Source organism: Struthio camelus, chromosome Z (assembly GCF_040807025.1).
Source record: "Struthio camelus isolate bStrCam1 chromosome Z, bStrCam1.hap1, whole genome shotgun sequence".
Lineage (NCBI taxonomy): Eukaryota > Metazoa > Chordata > Aves > Struthioniformes > Struthionidae > Struthio > Struthio camelus.
This window is the reverse complement of record NC_090982.1, coordinates 59,516,011-59,532,678: the sequence shown is the minus strand read 5'-3', so window position 1 is coordinate 59,532,678 and position 16,668 is coordinate 59,516,011. Positions and strand designations below refer to the sequence as shown.

General features: G+C 40.5%; 1 protein-coding gene across 3 annotated transcripts in view; it reads left to right on the top strand.

Moving 5' to 3' along the window:
• The first annotated feature begins 1,865 nt into the window (after positions 1-1,865).
• The window catches only part of LOC138064538 (creatine kinase S-type, mitochondrial), a 28,753-nt gene continuing 13,950 nt past the window's right edge, over positions 1,866-16,668 (top strand). Inside the window, exons 1-5 of one of the 3 annotated variants that reach the window (XM_068927540.1) lie at positions 1,879-1,947; positions 8,382-8,454; positions 13,362-13,534; positions 14,750-14,948; positions 16,156-16,251. In XM_068927540.1, the coding sequence (XP_068783641.1) occupies positions 13,383-13,534; positions 14,750-14,948; positions 16,156-16,251 (447 nt within the window). In that variant the 5' untranslated portion in view covers positions 1,879-1,947; positions 8,382-8,454; positions 13,362-13,382. Of the gene's footprint in view, positions 1,948-8,381; positions 8,455-13,361; positions 13,535-14,749; positions 14,949-16,155; positions 16,252-16,668 lie in introns of all 3 variants that reach the window. The other 2 variants (XM_068927541.1, XM_068927542.1) reach the window with 2 other exon arrangements.

Here is a 16,668-nt window from a genome sequence, read left to right as displayed (position 1 = left end):
ATATGAATAGCAATTGGGTTAACACTCAGCTACCATTACCTCCACAGCACAAGCACTGAAAGCAAGAGAGCATTTTAATTGGGAGGTTTCACATAAATATTTAGGTTAGATAGAGATGAAATTAGGGCATTATTTATGGATGGTTCTTAGCGTTCCAACTGTTTCTGTAGCTGAGTTCCTTAGAAAAAGGATCAAAGAACAGTTGTTAGACCAAGTTATTTTTCAAGTATTAATGTTAATTATATGTTCTTCAGCAGTCAGAAGGGAACATGCTAATACCATTTGCCAGATGTTTGTGATGTTAGTTAGCAGACTGAGTTTTATGTGCATCTTCTGTTCTTCTAGGCTCTGATCTGGCAAATAACTTAAACATCTGCTTAATTGTAAGTCAGCAAGGCATTTAAGATCATGGTTCCATCAAATTAACTGAGATGAAGTCTTTGTGCATTCAGGGACTTTATGAAAAATGAAATGTTTAGTCAAAAGTTTAAAATGTGGTATAAGCCTCAGTTGCTGCACTGCAACCTGACTGTGGGGGCTGCACTACAAACAAAAAATTGGCAGCCTGCACAGAAGTAATGTTAGTACGCAAAGCTCTGCATCTATTGCAGAACGGGGTCCTTACAGCCAAAGCAAAAGATGTAACACAATCATAAAGTAGCCCTTGCCAGGGATGAAAGGAAAATCTGGCTTTTGTTTTCTTTGCTGATTCCTGACAGGGCAGATTTGTTTTATATTGCTTTTGTGCTCATATTTCTATACGCGCTTTACCTCACAAAGATGCTCAGTTGGCTTTTTTGGATCAAAACCAAAAATGTAGCATTGGGCTGATAAAAAACAGGTGCAGTAAAGAGGGGGTGCTGCAAATACTAGGCAGTTCAGATGGATTGCTCTGAGGTGGCTGCTTTGGTTTTAGTTATGGTGGGTATGCCTGGCTTCCTCATTAATCTAAACAAGTTGTGACACTTTGGGGGAGACATACCTATGTTTTGCAAAGTTTCACAGATCTGAAACAGGTTAGGAAATTGCCAGGCATAAGTCAAGAAATATGAAGTGTACAAAGGAAAAAGAGTTTTAAAGTCTTCAGTTTTTAAAAGCTGCTCAGTATTTGCCTCTGTGTTGCTCTGTGAGCCCTGATAAATCTTCAGCTTCAGTGGGAGCAGAGCGAGGTGAACATAATTATGTATTCTTTTTGCACTCCCACCCAACACATTATTTTTTTAGTACTTTACTGTGATGTAGCTATAGTATTCTAAACATGAGGCCACAGAAACCACCCCAGCAGTTGGTTTCTATCAGCACCTTTTACATGCCATGTTTCTGGACTCTACCTTATGTGAAGTCAAAAATTTGTGTAGTGAATTAAAAAGGAAGAAGGAGAAAGGTGGGCCTGCTGTTATCTCATCTCATTCTTCTGACAGCTGGGTCCAGGCCTCCTGCTTCCATGTGGAGTCAGCACAGGTGGATTTCTCCTACTCTGTCTCTAAGAGGTTCTCCTACTCTGTCTCTAAGAGGTTTTCAGGCAGGCATGGCAATCCGGCACAGAAACTGCTCATGACCTTTCTCTTTTGGCTACTACCGAAAGGGCCCCTGGGGCGAAGCAGTACAGAGGCATCTCGTTGCAGTTAAGCACCTGGCCAATCATTTGCTGATGTAATCTCTTTCCCCTTGAGAGGTATTTGAAAGATGATGTTGCTATCACCCAACTGTTAAATGGCCCCCTTCTGCCACATCCTACTTATGTCCTCAAGGGCACCTTTGTGTGAGCAAATGTCATTGATGTAACCGAGTGAGAGAGGATTGGCCATGGCAGCAATTGCTTTCCTTCCCCCACCTCCTTCCCCCCCTCTCATATTACCTGGACTGCTGTCAGCACACCAACTTGTTATTCCCTTTACACTCTAGGCTCGCTGCAGGCAGCAGGACGTGTCTACCTTCTGCTTCAAGGTCAGTTTAACTAACTCTATTGCTTATCTTACCTCGAACGGTGGCATTTCAAATAGGAGGCTTATTAAAACGAATCGAAAGCACGACAGGATGTGGTGTAATTTGGTTATGATTTATTGATTCGCATAACTACTTGGTGAAAAAAGTGCAGGGGAATGTGTCAGCCCACTGTGCAGCTGATTGAGATGTTGACCCTTAAGTAGCAGTTTAAATAAAGGAAAACTAAGTTCCTTTGCAGATGTGTAACAACAGTTACACAGTTACAACAGTTACAGAGAAACCATCTCTAATTGGGGAAGTTACTTATGAGTTAGAGAGGCTGTAGGTCTCCGCACTGTGGAGATGAGTTTTTCATATTATAAAATAGCGTCTGATTTAGAAGGGCAAGCGCTCCCAACACCTTTGACTGGCTTCGGCAGGAAAATTAGGGGGGGGGTCTAAATCTCGTGAGGTCAGAGGTAATCTTCAGCTGGAAGAAATCAAAAAGCACGTTGTTACTGAAGGTTGATTGTTGACCTGTTAAGAATCACAGTCTTTTCCGTATCTTCTCCTTTCATAGTAAGGAGTTGGAGTGGAGGAGGGATTTAAATCTTTTTTAAAAGAGGATTAGATTTTTTTATACCCACGCACTGGCCTCTGGAATTATGAGGAGTAAGAAACTGAATCTTAGTTTATTTTTCCTTGAAATATTCAATGCTACAATTAAGGCATAGTTAGTGTGATGTCTGCATTAACACTATTTCTGCATTCTGGAGATTTTTATCTTAAATCCAGATTGTTGGAAAAGTTCACATCTTGCTCAGGCTGCGCTATGAGAAACTGGAAAAAAATACCAATATTGCTTTGTGAAATGTAATGTTTTATTTTGTATCTTATCCTCTGACCTTGTAGAGTAATGCAGCAAAATGTAAACTGTTTTCTCAGCCTCTGAAAATAGTATATCAGGCAGTTATGACATTTATTGCAGATGTTTCTAAGGTGCCCATGACTGCTGTAGAAGGGCATGCTATTGGCTTCAGTGGAAATTTTGGATTTAGCTTTGGATCAAGCTAAGGATAACTTAGAGGAGTTACTTTGCAAATGTAAAAGACCAGTATCCTTCGTAGTCCATTACTCCACCACATGGAAAGTTCTGCTCACTACTGTCTTACCATTAATTAGTGAGACAGCTAAACGTTTAAAAAGTGCAGATATGCTATTTATGTTTATGTGTCTGTGTGAACTTTAGCTGTGACTCTGCCATTCCTCTAAAATGTTGCTCAGGATCACATGGTGTGGTACTTAATACCACCCATGACGTGGTTGAAATATTTAATCTAGTTCTATTTCTAGAAATGTCACTGTTCAGTCTGTAACCCTTGTACCTTCTTCAGCCAAGGATCCTTTATCCAAATAAAGGATGATCAATATTTATGTTCAACTGCATTAATACCCACCTAAGAAAGTGGAGCTAACAACTTCCTCTGTAAAAGAAGGTCAAGAAAGTAGAGGGTTATTTGCAAAAGAGTTAATTTGTTTATATTAAAAGTAGTAGTAAAAGACTGCAGGTTCCTTAAAGGGTAAAAAGATGGTTTGGGTGTTTATGATGATTCAGTCTCCTCTGAAGTTTCCAGAAATGGTTGGAATGGTTGCACCTGTGTGCGGACCACAGGATCTCTGTGTGCAATGTAACGCTACCAAACCAATCTGAACAAGGTTGTAGTTGCAAATCAAATGTCCTGAAGACCTCTGTGCACCCTCTGGTCGGAGCAGCAAGGGAGTTTTGATGCGTCTTGGAACAATGGAATTTTCATAAGTTATTAATTTAAAAAAAAGAATCTTTTTAGTGCTGCTGAGGAACTTGATGTAAAAAAGCCATATTTCTTTTGGAGAGTACTTTGGCTTTTAACAGAGACTTCAATCTAGAGGTATAGCTAGTAAGAGTGAAAACTGGTTTAAGGCCCAGAAATAGGAATTCTCCAATGTCTTCTCCCCCGCCCCCATACCGGCATTCAAACTGTGGCTACTAACAGCAGCTTTGCATTAAAATTAAATGGTATCTGGAATCCTTTGGGCTTCTGAGCCAGCAGCATAACTGCTGTAGCGACTTCTGCTGAATTTTACATCTGGCTTTGGTCTCTGCATTTTGTGCGTGCTAGATGATTTTTTTTTTTTTTTGATATTTAAATACAATTCTAAAAACACAAGATGCTCCTGTTAGAAAATTAGTGTTTCAGAAGTTGGTTACAGGTAGCTGAGCAAATCTTGAGGACAAGAAAAGGACAACCTCTAAGATCGTGACCTTTCGGATAGCTGTTAGTGATTCACTGGGAGCCGTAAGTGTCCCACAGCTCGTGAAATACTGCTCTGGAAAAGACTATTCCAATTTGGCCCTGAATATGCTTTAGCCTTTATGCTGCTCATGTTGTGAGAGAACAGAAACAATTGCATTCAGCTAGGAAGAAAACTTTTTTTTGCAGGCACTTAGTACTATATGTGGTGTGGCTTAATGACTGTTACTTTAAGTCAATGTTGCATTTATTCCCCTTGTAATTAACCACTTCACACATGAAGTGGCCACTCCCTATCAGCTTGATCCACAAAATGGTTTTTAAGCAATTAATCAAAACTGTTCCCTGTAGGAATGAACCTGTTGTATGGAAGATGCTCAGATACTGTTCCTGAGCCGATTTGCCCTTTCTTTTCTTCTGTAGAGCAGTACTTTTGCTTTCTCCAAGTAATAGAACAAGTACAAATGACCGTGCAAATAAAACTTCAAAGGACTTGTTGCCAGTGACAAACCGCAGAACCAGAATTGTTGAGCTGTTCTCCAGGCTCTGCCCTTGGGCCGAAGGCATGGGTAATCCTGAAGGGATACAAAAGACATCTTGACTAGTTATCATGAGGCAAAGCCGGTATCCAAATCAAGAGCAGAATGACATAAAAAGGGCAAAATGTGGAGTACTACTTGTCCAAGCATTTTGTAAAGCTCTGAGTTTAATTCAAGTCCCAAGAGTCATCATGATGTCTTGCAGCACGGTTAGCTAACAAGAGAAAAGCCTCTCCCCTCCCCCTTACCTACAGGAAAATCACCCGTAGATACCAGCTGATATTATGTGGATCTAAAACCCCACCGTCAGTAGTTAATGGATGCCCAGTTGTGGACACCGCTGAAGTTTGTATCCAAGGCCAATGCCGTCTGCAAGGGGAAGAGGAAGACAGCCAGACATATTGCAGGTGCTGGCTGACAGCAGAGCGCAACTGTGCAGGGTACAGTCCAGTCGGCCCTGGCAGTGGTAAAGAAAAGCAGGAGATTAATGACTTCAATAGGACCATCACATGACGGCCAGCAACCTTTGCAAGCCCCTTGCATTGGAGAGTTTGAGAGCCAAACCAACAGCCAAACTATGTGCAGTAAATGTAGGTGTCCTCTCCCAGCTGCAGCGCAGCAGTGCTCATTAGGTGCATTTTTGTATTTCCATGACCTGCTGTGGGAGTTGAGATGTTCATGCTTTTCTCTAGCTAGTAGTCCCTATCTGCCACTCTTTTCGTCAGCCTGCACTAAGATCTGTGCTGTGTTGATCTGTGGACCTCAGCTAGTGTTCTGATCTATATCTCCCTGCTGCAAAATACCAATTCTCATTTATTCACTTTGGACTGCTGTGTTTCCTGATGTTTCACTTCTGCTGTTCTGCATTCAGAATGCATATAGTGGTCTTGATTCATCACAGCCTTACACTGAAACAGTTCATGACAGATCACTTCCCCAAATATTTCAAATACAATCATGTGTACAATGGCTTAGTAGCAGAAAACCCTGATGTCATCAAATCAGTAAAGAAGCAGCTGTTTCACCCTTAAAGCACGTGTCCATAAAGTTTTGGAAAACCAGTTTATTGCTATGGTGTATCACCTGAGTGATACATGCTTGAGGTCTCATGCTATGCATCCTAAAAATGTCCTTGAGATGTACAGAGTAAAATTACTGAGCTTCATACCTCAAAGAAGTGTTGTGTCCAATACCATGGAAATTAGATCTCATCTGGGCAACTAAAGAGGAGATGTTCACAGAACCAAAAATCAGTGCTGGTTTACATGCAACTGTAGGTAACTTGTACTGCATTGAAAAAGCTCATTTCTGCAAAGATTGATGCCATTATAAACCAGTCAGCGGAGAAACAATTTTTAAGTAGAAAAATAGAAATGATACTTGGGAACCATTTAAGAATTTTTATTAGTATGTTCAAAATCCCACAGTTGAGGAAAAAGCTTTTCTGGTTATTAGGACACATTTCAGTTTAAAGGGAAAGTGAAAGCAGCAGTAAAAAATTGATGGGACTGAGAGTGACTAATCAGGATGCTACTATTGCAGACAGCCATATCACATAATCTTCTTTGGAAGTGTATCCACTTCTGTATTAGGAATAGTTCCCTTACTTCTCTGATTAGAAAGCTCTCCCGAACCATGCTTTGCTGAGGACTGCAGTCACCGCTCTGTATTTGCCGTTTGGAGAATTCTGGGGAACAGCCCCTCTGAGAAGGGGTCAAAACTTTGCAGACAATTAACAGAGCATGAACTTCTAGTGACCTGCTGTGGCCCCAAAGGGCTAATATGATATTTGATTTCATAAGCTATTTAGTAGATGTACAGATATTCTGCTGCTTCTATTCTGAGGCCTTGGCACAACCGTTACTGGAATAGAATGATCATTCTGGTATCAGGAGGATGTTGGGGATGAAACCAAAATGGAAAGAGCTCAGGGAAGAATCAAAGAGTTCATATTTGAAAATACGATTTAAAAAAAGTGATAGGGATATAAAAAGAGCTAGTCATTGAATAACCAGATACAGAACAGATAACTAGTAGAAATTTCTACAATAAACTGATAAAGTTTTAACAAACCCCAGTAATTCAAACTTGAAGACAAACAAATGCAGACAAGAAATAAAGTATGATTTATATTTATTTTTTAACTCAAGGGTTGATTAATCTTTGGAACTCCATTGGCTGCTCCAGATCAAACTTTGGATGGCTTTTCTAACAGAGATATTTTCCTTCCAACACAACTGATCAGTTTGGGAAAACTCTGGATTCTTTTTCACAGCTGTATCAGTTAAAACTGATAATCATAAAAGCTCTGCTGATCTTGAGAATCTATTCTTTCTGCTTCCTAGCTGTCCCGATAGCACTTTAATATATATCTATGAGAAAATGGATTTTCTATCATCATGAGCACTAGGGAAGACCCTTAGTAAACTCCTATAGGAAAAAAAAAAGTGTATTCTTTTGTTTTTCTGCATTAATGTTATTTCTGCATTACAGTGGTAAATGTTCATTGATAAAAGTGAAATCCTTACAGTGAATGCCTAGTGATAGTCTGCAGAGAAATCTGAATCACAGCCTGATGTTTCTGATAAAGTGTTCTTACAAACCTTGTGCATTTTAACTATGTCTTTGACTGGGATAATTACCATTCTCTGAATCCCACGTGCTGGGGATGGTGCAAATTTATTGTTAGTGCAGATTGACATTTTCTATGGGAAAGAAACAACTGAATCTCTTCATGATTTGAGGTCAGATTTGACAAATAGTTTTGATTAGAATTTTTTTAGTCTGAGACCGTTCCATTCGGACACTTTCAGACTGAATCTTTTAGAAGTTCAGTTTTGAAGCCATGCTTTGTTTAAATATCTATTTTTAGAGGAGAAAAAGTTTTGAAAAATGAAATAAAAGTCTTGTTTCCTGTCAGAAAAAGTGTCTTGATCATTACCAACCCTAATTATTTACAAGTTCTTTATTTTGGTTGCGGAACTAAGAACATCTTTTTTGTGTGTGCAAGTCTATTTATGCTGTTTTGATTGTATGAGGACTGCCTGTGTGATGCATAACATGGACTCAGTTTGTGCTGCAGTATTACATACGTCTATATTCAGAACTGTAGCCCACCCTTGTGGCAAGAGCTGTTCATTAAAATAGGAATTACACCATTTTGACAGAAATATAGCAAACCTCATTCCACAAATCCAGATGTGGTTTTTTTTGCTTCCCATAAAAAAATTCTGTCATGTTCCCCCTAGACCCTTTGCGTTTGGCAGCAATAAATGATGGTCCCTAAGATTGCTGTGCCAAGCTGCAATCAGAAGTTCCTGCCTAGGGAGCAAAAGATCAAACCAGCTGTCATCCAGTTCCTGCAGGCATCAACTGTCTGATGCTATGACTGATGCATGTGAGATCACCTAGCAGTCTCCTTTTTTGCAAGAGTGACTCAGTTTCCAGAGCTGATACGCTTATTAGTAAAGACAGAAGCTAAATTTATGCTCTTGGGATTTTGAAGTTTGGAGAAGGAAATTATAGGATGAGGAGTGTTGGGTTTAAGTTGTAGCAAAAGACTTTTAGTTAGACATTAGTTTTAAAAGAAAAAAAAAAAAGCCTGTCTTACTCTCTAATTTTTTAGGTGTTAATCTACAAAGGCTGTGGAATCTCCAGGGTTGGAGACGTTCAAGAGCTCATAGGCAAGCACTTGTCAGGTAAAGTAGCACCTGTGTTCAGGTAGGGGAAGTCTTTTCCATGATTCAACACGGCAAGAGCATCCTGGAGGACAGGGCATGCAACCGCAATAGAGGGTAGCATTACCGACAAGAAATATACTTGGATTATGGGACTCTTAAAATTAAAAAAGGAAAACATTTTCATGGCATAAAGTCTGCCTTTGAACAGGTGTCCAAAGTGCTGTTCCCAAAGCTGCAGACCTGCTTAACGTATCAGACCCTGAAACAAAAGATGAGAAGACTGCTGCTGCTGCCTAAATAAGAGATTTGGTGACAAGAAAACAAGAAAACTGTCACTGTTGAGACAGTCTGTCTCAGGGGTTAAAGCTTTGCACTGGCCACCTAATCAAACATAAGCGTAATGAAGAGTGAGGAGGGGGTCCTTATATGCTTTCTGCAGAAGGAATAAGGGTCAACCAAGTGGTACAACTTCTCTGTATTTCCTAGATCAGCTATGGCACAAAGGCTCCACCACTTGAGTTACAAAGAAGGTATCAGTTTTTCAGACTATGCCCTTTTCCCTTACTTTTTCCAGGTGGTGTATTTTTCTTTCTGTTCACAGACTGTGATTTCTGTGACTACAGCATACCTCTGGTACACAGTGTAGTTCAGCCTGAAAGTCAAGGATGCCAGCTATCCATGGCCACATCGGGGATTGTTTGCACACCAAATTCTGTGGAAGGTTTAGCTTTGCACTGTTGCTCTCAGGATCAGGTTCTTGCTTCTCTAACAAATGTTGCAAGGGCAAAGCGAAGAATACAAGAACAGAAGCACTGAATCAGCAGCTGAAGTACCTTTAGCTTTTAACAGTTTAACTGAGCATCGTTTGTCCCCCAGAGAAACTACAGAAAGCAACTTCTGGCATACTTCACACTCACAGAGCTCCTGTGTAGCGTTCAGCTCCTCAAGAACAGAGTAACTCCAAGAACATAGCCAAGAACACCCTGTGATTAGCTCGCAGTCTCAGATCACAACACCATGCTGATATGGATAGTGACTTTCCTGTTGGAATGTTGCTTCTGTCGGGTGCATACTTGATCGCTGGAAAAGGCTCCGAGGTAGAAAAATATGCAGTCAGTCAATCAAGCTGCTGTTACAGAGCACAGGACTTTTCTGTCACATCTTGTTAATGTAAGGAATGGAGGTTATGTGAAAGCAGCTATAACACAATGCATCCTTGCAAGCAGCTATCATGTGAGATAACAAAATACAGCTAAATATAATGCCCTTTCTAAGGCTGTACATGCCTGTTATGCCGTAGTACATTCTGTAGTCAACATGTACAATGCTCTGGGTGTTTTTGAATCGTTATAATTATACTATGGTGCCCTTGCACAGCTTTCTAAAGATATATTGCACACAATTCCTCTAGCTTAATGAGCTATATGGACCAGATTTGTCTCTTAAAGTAACATAGGATTCAGAAGCTAGCAAGAATCCAAGCTGGTGGAGACTCCGATGAGTGCCTGGGGTAGCTGAAGTCATAATGTCATCATCCGCAAGGGGATTTTGATGAAGCTTCTAGTTTTCAGGACAGGATTTTGATTGTCAGCTAATTCCCAGCAGTAATAATGGCATCTGTGAAACAGAACTATAAATTAATAGAGCTGTTATGAAAATACATCAGTTGTTTTCACAAACACTTAAGTCTAACAATGGTAGTGCTCCACATGTTAGTCATAAGCAAATATTTCCAGAGTGTAGGATGGGGATGCTATACTGTGGAAAGGCTAAAGGACCATCTGTGAAATAAGGAGAACAGAAAGCAGTACAAAAGTCTCTATCACAAAATTGATACTTGATTTTTGATTTCCAGTCAAACATTCTCCCATTGCATTTTGAGAGGGAAAAATCCTGTTGTAGTTATGAGAGCCAATCCCATAACTCTGCCTAACCTACGCTAATCCACTGATGGAATGGAACCATTCCCTGGGATAAGATAATATATATATTGCTATATTGCTGAGCCAAGAGGAAATGATCTGCCGCCTGTCCCATTCCTGTATCAGTACATATCTCATTATATTCTAGTGCTGTGCAACTAATTCTCCAGGACTTGGCATAGTTGAGGAAGTCAGAATCTGTTCCTAATGGGGGGAAAAAAATGCCTTCCCTTTGTGATTTCTTCCTCATTTCTGTTTTTGGGAAATTCTTTCAATGAAAGAATATTGAATCCTCTTTCAATCAATCGACACCTTTCTCTGGAAGGAAAGTTAGATAGATGTATATTGTGTGTTGAGGGCATGGAGGAGACAGTTAAGGATTTTAACTATCCCTCTGCCAAATAGTTATGTAGCATAACAAAATTCAGTTACAAAATTATGGAAACAAGATAGAGGACAGGAAACAATGATCCTCAAACGTGAAGCACATCTCCTGTGATTCTTATCTCGCATCTCCGTGAAAGGATCATGTGACTGAAGCACAGAGTAGCTGCAGCTGTGCAACTGAAGATTATGCAAGCAAATCAGCGGACCTGTTTACCGAGTGGAAAGGCATAGATGCAACATAGCAGTTCTCTCTAGACGAGCATGGAAAAGGCAAAGAGTGACTGGATGTTGGCCTGACTAACCCAGATCTTCATGAGAATTATTGGAAACTAGACCACTTTGTTCACTGAAAGGAAAATCAAATGCTTTGAGGTGTTTTGCTTAAATTTTGAAAGAACAGTTAAGAGATTACACAAAGAAACATACTTCTGAAAAGCCTGAAGAAACAACTGAAGCAGTTTACTGTGGGGGAAGATTCATGTGTTCTTGTGACTCTTCCAAGTCCATTTTCCAAAACTGATTTGTCAGATCCCAGTGTTAAGAATAATTTTGTTCCAGTGACGCAAATTGGAATTTGTGTCATTTATTAAAAAGGGACACATGTCTTTCTGGGGAGCCCAAAGTTATGAGCAAAACAAGTCAACTTCTGATTCTGGAGGAGAAAAAATATGAATTCTCTTCTTCAGGCTTTCCTAGAGCAGGCCATTTTCTCTGCTGGATTCAGAGATCTCCTGTACTCTCCAAAACCATAGCTGCATTCAAACATACTGCTAGGAATAATTGCTAGAGCATACAAATCCCTAGGAGGTATTTGAATCTTGTTGGTGTTACTGTCTCTCTCTGGGCCACTGTTCAGGAATCTTTTCCTATTCGCAGAGAGACTCTGAACATGATATTAAATGACTTAGGAGTACAGAGGAATTATTTATTCACCAACACACACAAAAGATGGAAGGGGGTTTACAACATGCTCACATCACGTTGTCCTACCAATACATTTCCACTCTTCTTCATTAAAGTGAAATTTGCTAATGCTGAAATATTTTAAATAAGATTCCTCTGCTTTGTAAAGACATATTTATTCCTTCTCTGTGGTAAAGGCTCTTTCAGTCCTACTGCCTTTCCTCTTATTCAAGAGGTCCGTGGGACTCCTCACTTTAGAGACCAAATCCTTTCCCAAACTTCAGCCCCGTCCCTCACAGAGTCGCTGCTGTAACAGGGGAAGGGGCAGAATATAGATTGCCTTCTCTCGCTGACCGTGGCCTGCTTGGCCGGCAGAGAGCAGAGCCTCTGTGCTTCCGCATCGCAAATCTGGAAAGAGCCTGGTTTGTCCTTCCCAAGCAGTGTTGCTCAGAAGCTTCCTCTCACCGAACACCTGCCTCTTTCCTTCCTAGCTCTCTGCAAATCCATCCTACAGGAATTTTCCAGGAACATGTCAGACCTATACACACTTCCACCTTTAAAAGAGCTTCCCCCTCCTCCCGCAAGCCTGCTCCTCTCACTAAGACCGTTCTGGAATTGCAGCAAGGCCTCTAAATTGGGTATGCGTTATGTGCATTCTTATTTTAAGGTTTCTTTCCAAAGCGCATGTGGTATAAATGCAAGTGAGATTATCTCTTTATCTGGAAGAGGGAAAGATCTTTTCTTGAGAGAAAAGCACAGTCCTAGTTTGGTACCTCAAGGCTGAGAGTCAGAAACTGCTAGTTGTAATGCACCTCTGCTAATGCACCTTGAAGAAGCCATTTTACTTTGCTTTCTCCAGCATTATTTGCTGTTTTGAAAGCTGTCTATCTGTATAATTCAGGATTTTTAGGTCCCTACCATATTCCTCCTCCAAACTTTCTCTTTGCCATGCTGATGAGCTCTAGATCATTTTTATTCATATAGAAAAAGAGGACAAAGTACTTAACATGTCAGTCTAGCATGGAGAAAACACGAGTTTTTGTAGTTGTTAGTGCTGAAAAGAATGACCTACCTAATGCCACATCCAGACACATCTGACTTTTCTGACTGGACAGCCACTTACAGCAGAGTCACCTGGAAGCATTTTCAATAAAAAAATGTTGACCTAACTCTGCAGCATGCCTTATCCCATCACTTGCCACAAAACTCCTACCATCAGTGCTGTGTAATTGATTATACTGTAAAATACTTTAGTTAGACTCAAAATCACCACAAGATTTCAGCCTCCTTTCCTATTACCAAAAATAGCCCTTATCAATATGAATATTTTTGTCTGTGTAATTTTTCACTCTGGGACTGTACCATTTTAGTTGCTGAAAGGAAGTCTCTGTGTAAAGTATTGTTGCTATGAAGCAAGCTAAAGGATTCAATTACGGCCCTAAATCATCAAAAGAATTAAAATATTCTGGATGCTGGGTTAAGAATTGTGTGCTCAATAGAGCTCTAAAAATCAATTGATTTCCAAGACTACCAGAGGTTCCTGTATAGAAATACAGTAAATACTAACCTTTCTTTTTCAACATACTGTTTCTGTGCAAACCAATAATAAGAATGAATTGTTTCTTTTATTGGCCTGCAGTTAAAAGTGAGTTTTTTTGTCATTCTCATTGCATGAGGGCTTATGAATTGATACCAGGTTGTCCCCTCTTGTAGACCTTGCATCCTCCAAGAGGAATGGCTAGCACCTTCTGTCGTCTCCTGGCAGGCCGTGGAGCTGCTGCGCTCTTTGCAGCAGCAGGCACAGGAGCCCTAACCACTGGGTATCTCCTCCATCAGCAAAATGTTAACGCTGCTGTACAAGAAAAACGAAAACTCTTCCCTCCAAGGTAAGCGCTTTGGGTTAAGTAGGCAGCTGAGCTTAAGGCCTGGCTAACTGAGCTAGGTATAATGTTTAACTCCTTGGGGGAGGGCAGATTTCCATTAAAGCTGCAGAGTACCTACTCCTTCACGCAAACATGCCAGCCATGTGTCTGAATGCGGGCAGTTAACTGACAACCTGAAAACCAGCATCGTTTATTAAAAAACAGTTTTAGACGGCAGCAACACCAGCCTTCAAGACTAGAGTGTGGGGAAGTGGGATAGTATCAGCGCTCTCACAAAAACATTGCCAAGCAATGACAAGCCTAAAAAATGTTTCAAATTTTAGGCAAAGCATCAAACTAGCCCTTATTTTATCTCATCAGCTCTTGAATGCTTTGCAGCACCTGTTGGACCGGATGATTGTATAGATTCTACCATTAGGAACTGTGAAAGTGTTTTCATTATGCAAATAGTAAAGAAATCTCTTAGGTAACTACTGTTCTTGAAATATATCTAATTCAATTGCAGATTGGTTGGCTGATGATTAGAAACTAGCTACAAACCTTTCTATATGTGGGCTTACTTTGCTGACCATATTGGTGAGAAACAATGTGGACAAGGCACTGGCAGACTTTTTTTCAAAGTAGTGAATAGTATCTTGGTTAAAATAAGTTATTGTAGAAATAATAGGGCTGTGCCTAAAGCAAAGTATTACTAAAAAAGGTAAATGTGATCTGACTCACTTGTAAAAATGCCTTACTAAAGCATAACCTCTTCACTTCCCCTGGTTTATTATACTGTGCAGCTTTCTATAAATAATAATATTAAAACAACCCCAGATGTTGTTGAAGAGTTAGATTCCCAGCTAATAGCAATCCGATAGTGAACAGAAGAAAGTTAGAGCTCTTTTAATTCTGAATAAGAGTGTCTCAGCAGAGATTTAATGGGGCTTAATACACTTTGAAAGCTCACTGGGATTCATTTTCTCGGCTGCCACAAGTAACAGAAATCTGCTGTTGTCTGTTGGTATAGTTGCCCATCAGTGCAATGTGGAATCCTTGAGTGACTTGAGCGTTTCTCCCCTCCTAAATTTCAATGCAGTGTATAAACCAAGAACTAATTACACTTTTAAACCAATCTATATGTACTCCACATCCTAATCACACTGATAGTTTCATAAGCTAGCAAGGATTACTGTATAAAGCATGATGTTAAGGGTTTGTGGGTTTTTTTCTCTTCAGTGCAGACTACCCTGATCTCCGCAAACATAACAACTGCATGGCTGAGTGCCTCACACCAGCAATTTATGCTAAACTAAGGGACAAGATGACTCCCAATGGCTACACCCTGGACCAGTGTATCCAAACTGGGGTTGACAATCCTGGCCATCCTTTCATTAAAACTGTGGGCATGGTTGCAGGTGATGAAGAATCCTATGAGGTAAACTGTTTTCCAGTGCTGTCATGTTTGCTTCAGTTTGTATGGTGTAATTCACAAGTGCTCATTAGATGAATGCAGATTCCTGGTAAGATATACACTCCCAAAATAAATCATATCCCAGAGATTATATAATGGGCAGGTCAAGTGCGTAAAGATAGTGTTTTCCCTCCCCTTTATGAGGATTTGACTGTTCTTTTACGTTAGAAAATAAAGTGAACACGAGGCATTGCTAAAAGTGCCCTCTCTACTGCAATCAAAGTTAATAAAATGTGTCTGCTTGGGAGCAATATTCAATTTGCCTCCAGCAGCTGCCTTCCTACTAGCTGGTAGCAAAACTGCGGCCCTATGCAAACCTTGATTTGGTTTACTAGTTTAGACATGGCGACTGCCTTGAAAAGCTCTGCCGTGGTTTTTGCTACACAGCAGAATGATGGTGTGATAGTGGTCGGTACTGACCTACCGGTGCTGCATGGCTCTAACTAGCACCAGTATGCAATGGCAGTGAAGACATAGGTACGCTCGTGACCTAAAAACAGGACACAAGCTGCCTGGTGACTCTGAATGTGTATCCTGGTTGCTGATACATCCTGAAATCTAATCTGGTTGCTACCGCATCCAGTACCTGTGATAACTAGAGTAAGTTTGTAACTCAATTTAGGTGCAACTGCACCTTCCTTTTTGTCATGAAGATGAGGAACCACTGTAGAGCACTGTCTAGGTCAAAATGACTGAAATCCACTGTCACATAAGGCCGGACTTGGCAATGTACCTAAAATTAATTCCTGGTGCCTAGCCAGTTTCTAGAGAACAATTGCCCAAGTCCCTGAACATTATCATAGATGTTGTTTTGTTAGAATCTCCCAGTTTATCATTAGGACACAGAGGATGGCATTCCATATTCTGCTTCAAAGAGTTACAGCAGAAGTTCAGATCATGGCAAACTATTGCCAGTAGCCCCTGCCATGTAGAGGAGATGCCTATTGAAAATAAACCATATTTTCAGAGATAATTTTTCAGAGACCAAGTTTGAAAGATACAACCCACATATGCCCTTTCCCTGCATATTTACCCTGTCAGCACTTGCAAAGCCCCCTTTATGGCTTCATCCAGGAGTCTGTGCCAAGGGGTTTCCCCTGTGGCTGAAGCTGGCACATGAAAGTGTTTCTATAATACTGCAGACTCTTTCTAGATTCTCTTGACTCCATAGGTATTTGCTGAGATTTTTGACCCTGTCATTAAAGTGAGACATAATGGCTATGATCCACGCACAATGAAGCATCATACAGACCTGGATGCATCCAAGGTAGGATTTAAATAAAATAATGAGAAAGTAAAGATTCAATGCTACTTCTTACAATGGCGATATTCTATGTAATTGTACTATTTTTTTCCTGATACAAATTCAAAGGAAATAATTTTAGGGCTAAACAAAGCAGGACTCCACAGTGACTGAAATGGCAGCTCCTACAGGGAATATGTCTGAATGAAATGAGGCCTGGTTCTGTCTTTTCTTTTTGCAAGATTGCTAGTTTAGGTTTGCTATGCTGCTAGGGTTTTCAGCATCGGATGAAGGATAAACCAGAGTAGCATCTACATGGCCTTTTTTCCCCTCTTCTGATTTCCCCTCTTGACTGGATTTCTCTCACCTGACTGCTTTAGTGAGAACCTTCAGTTCCACCCTGACATCATGCGACAGTGTCAGGGAAGGGCCTGAGCGTGC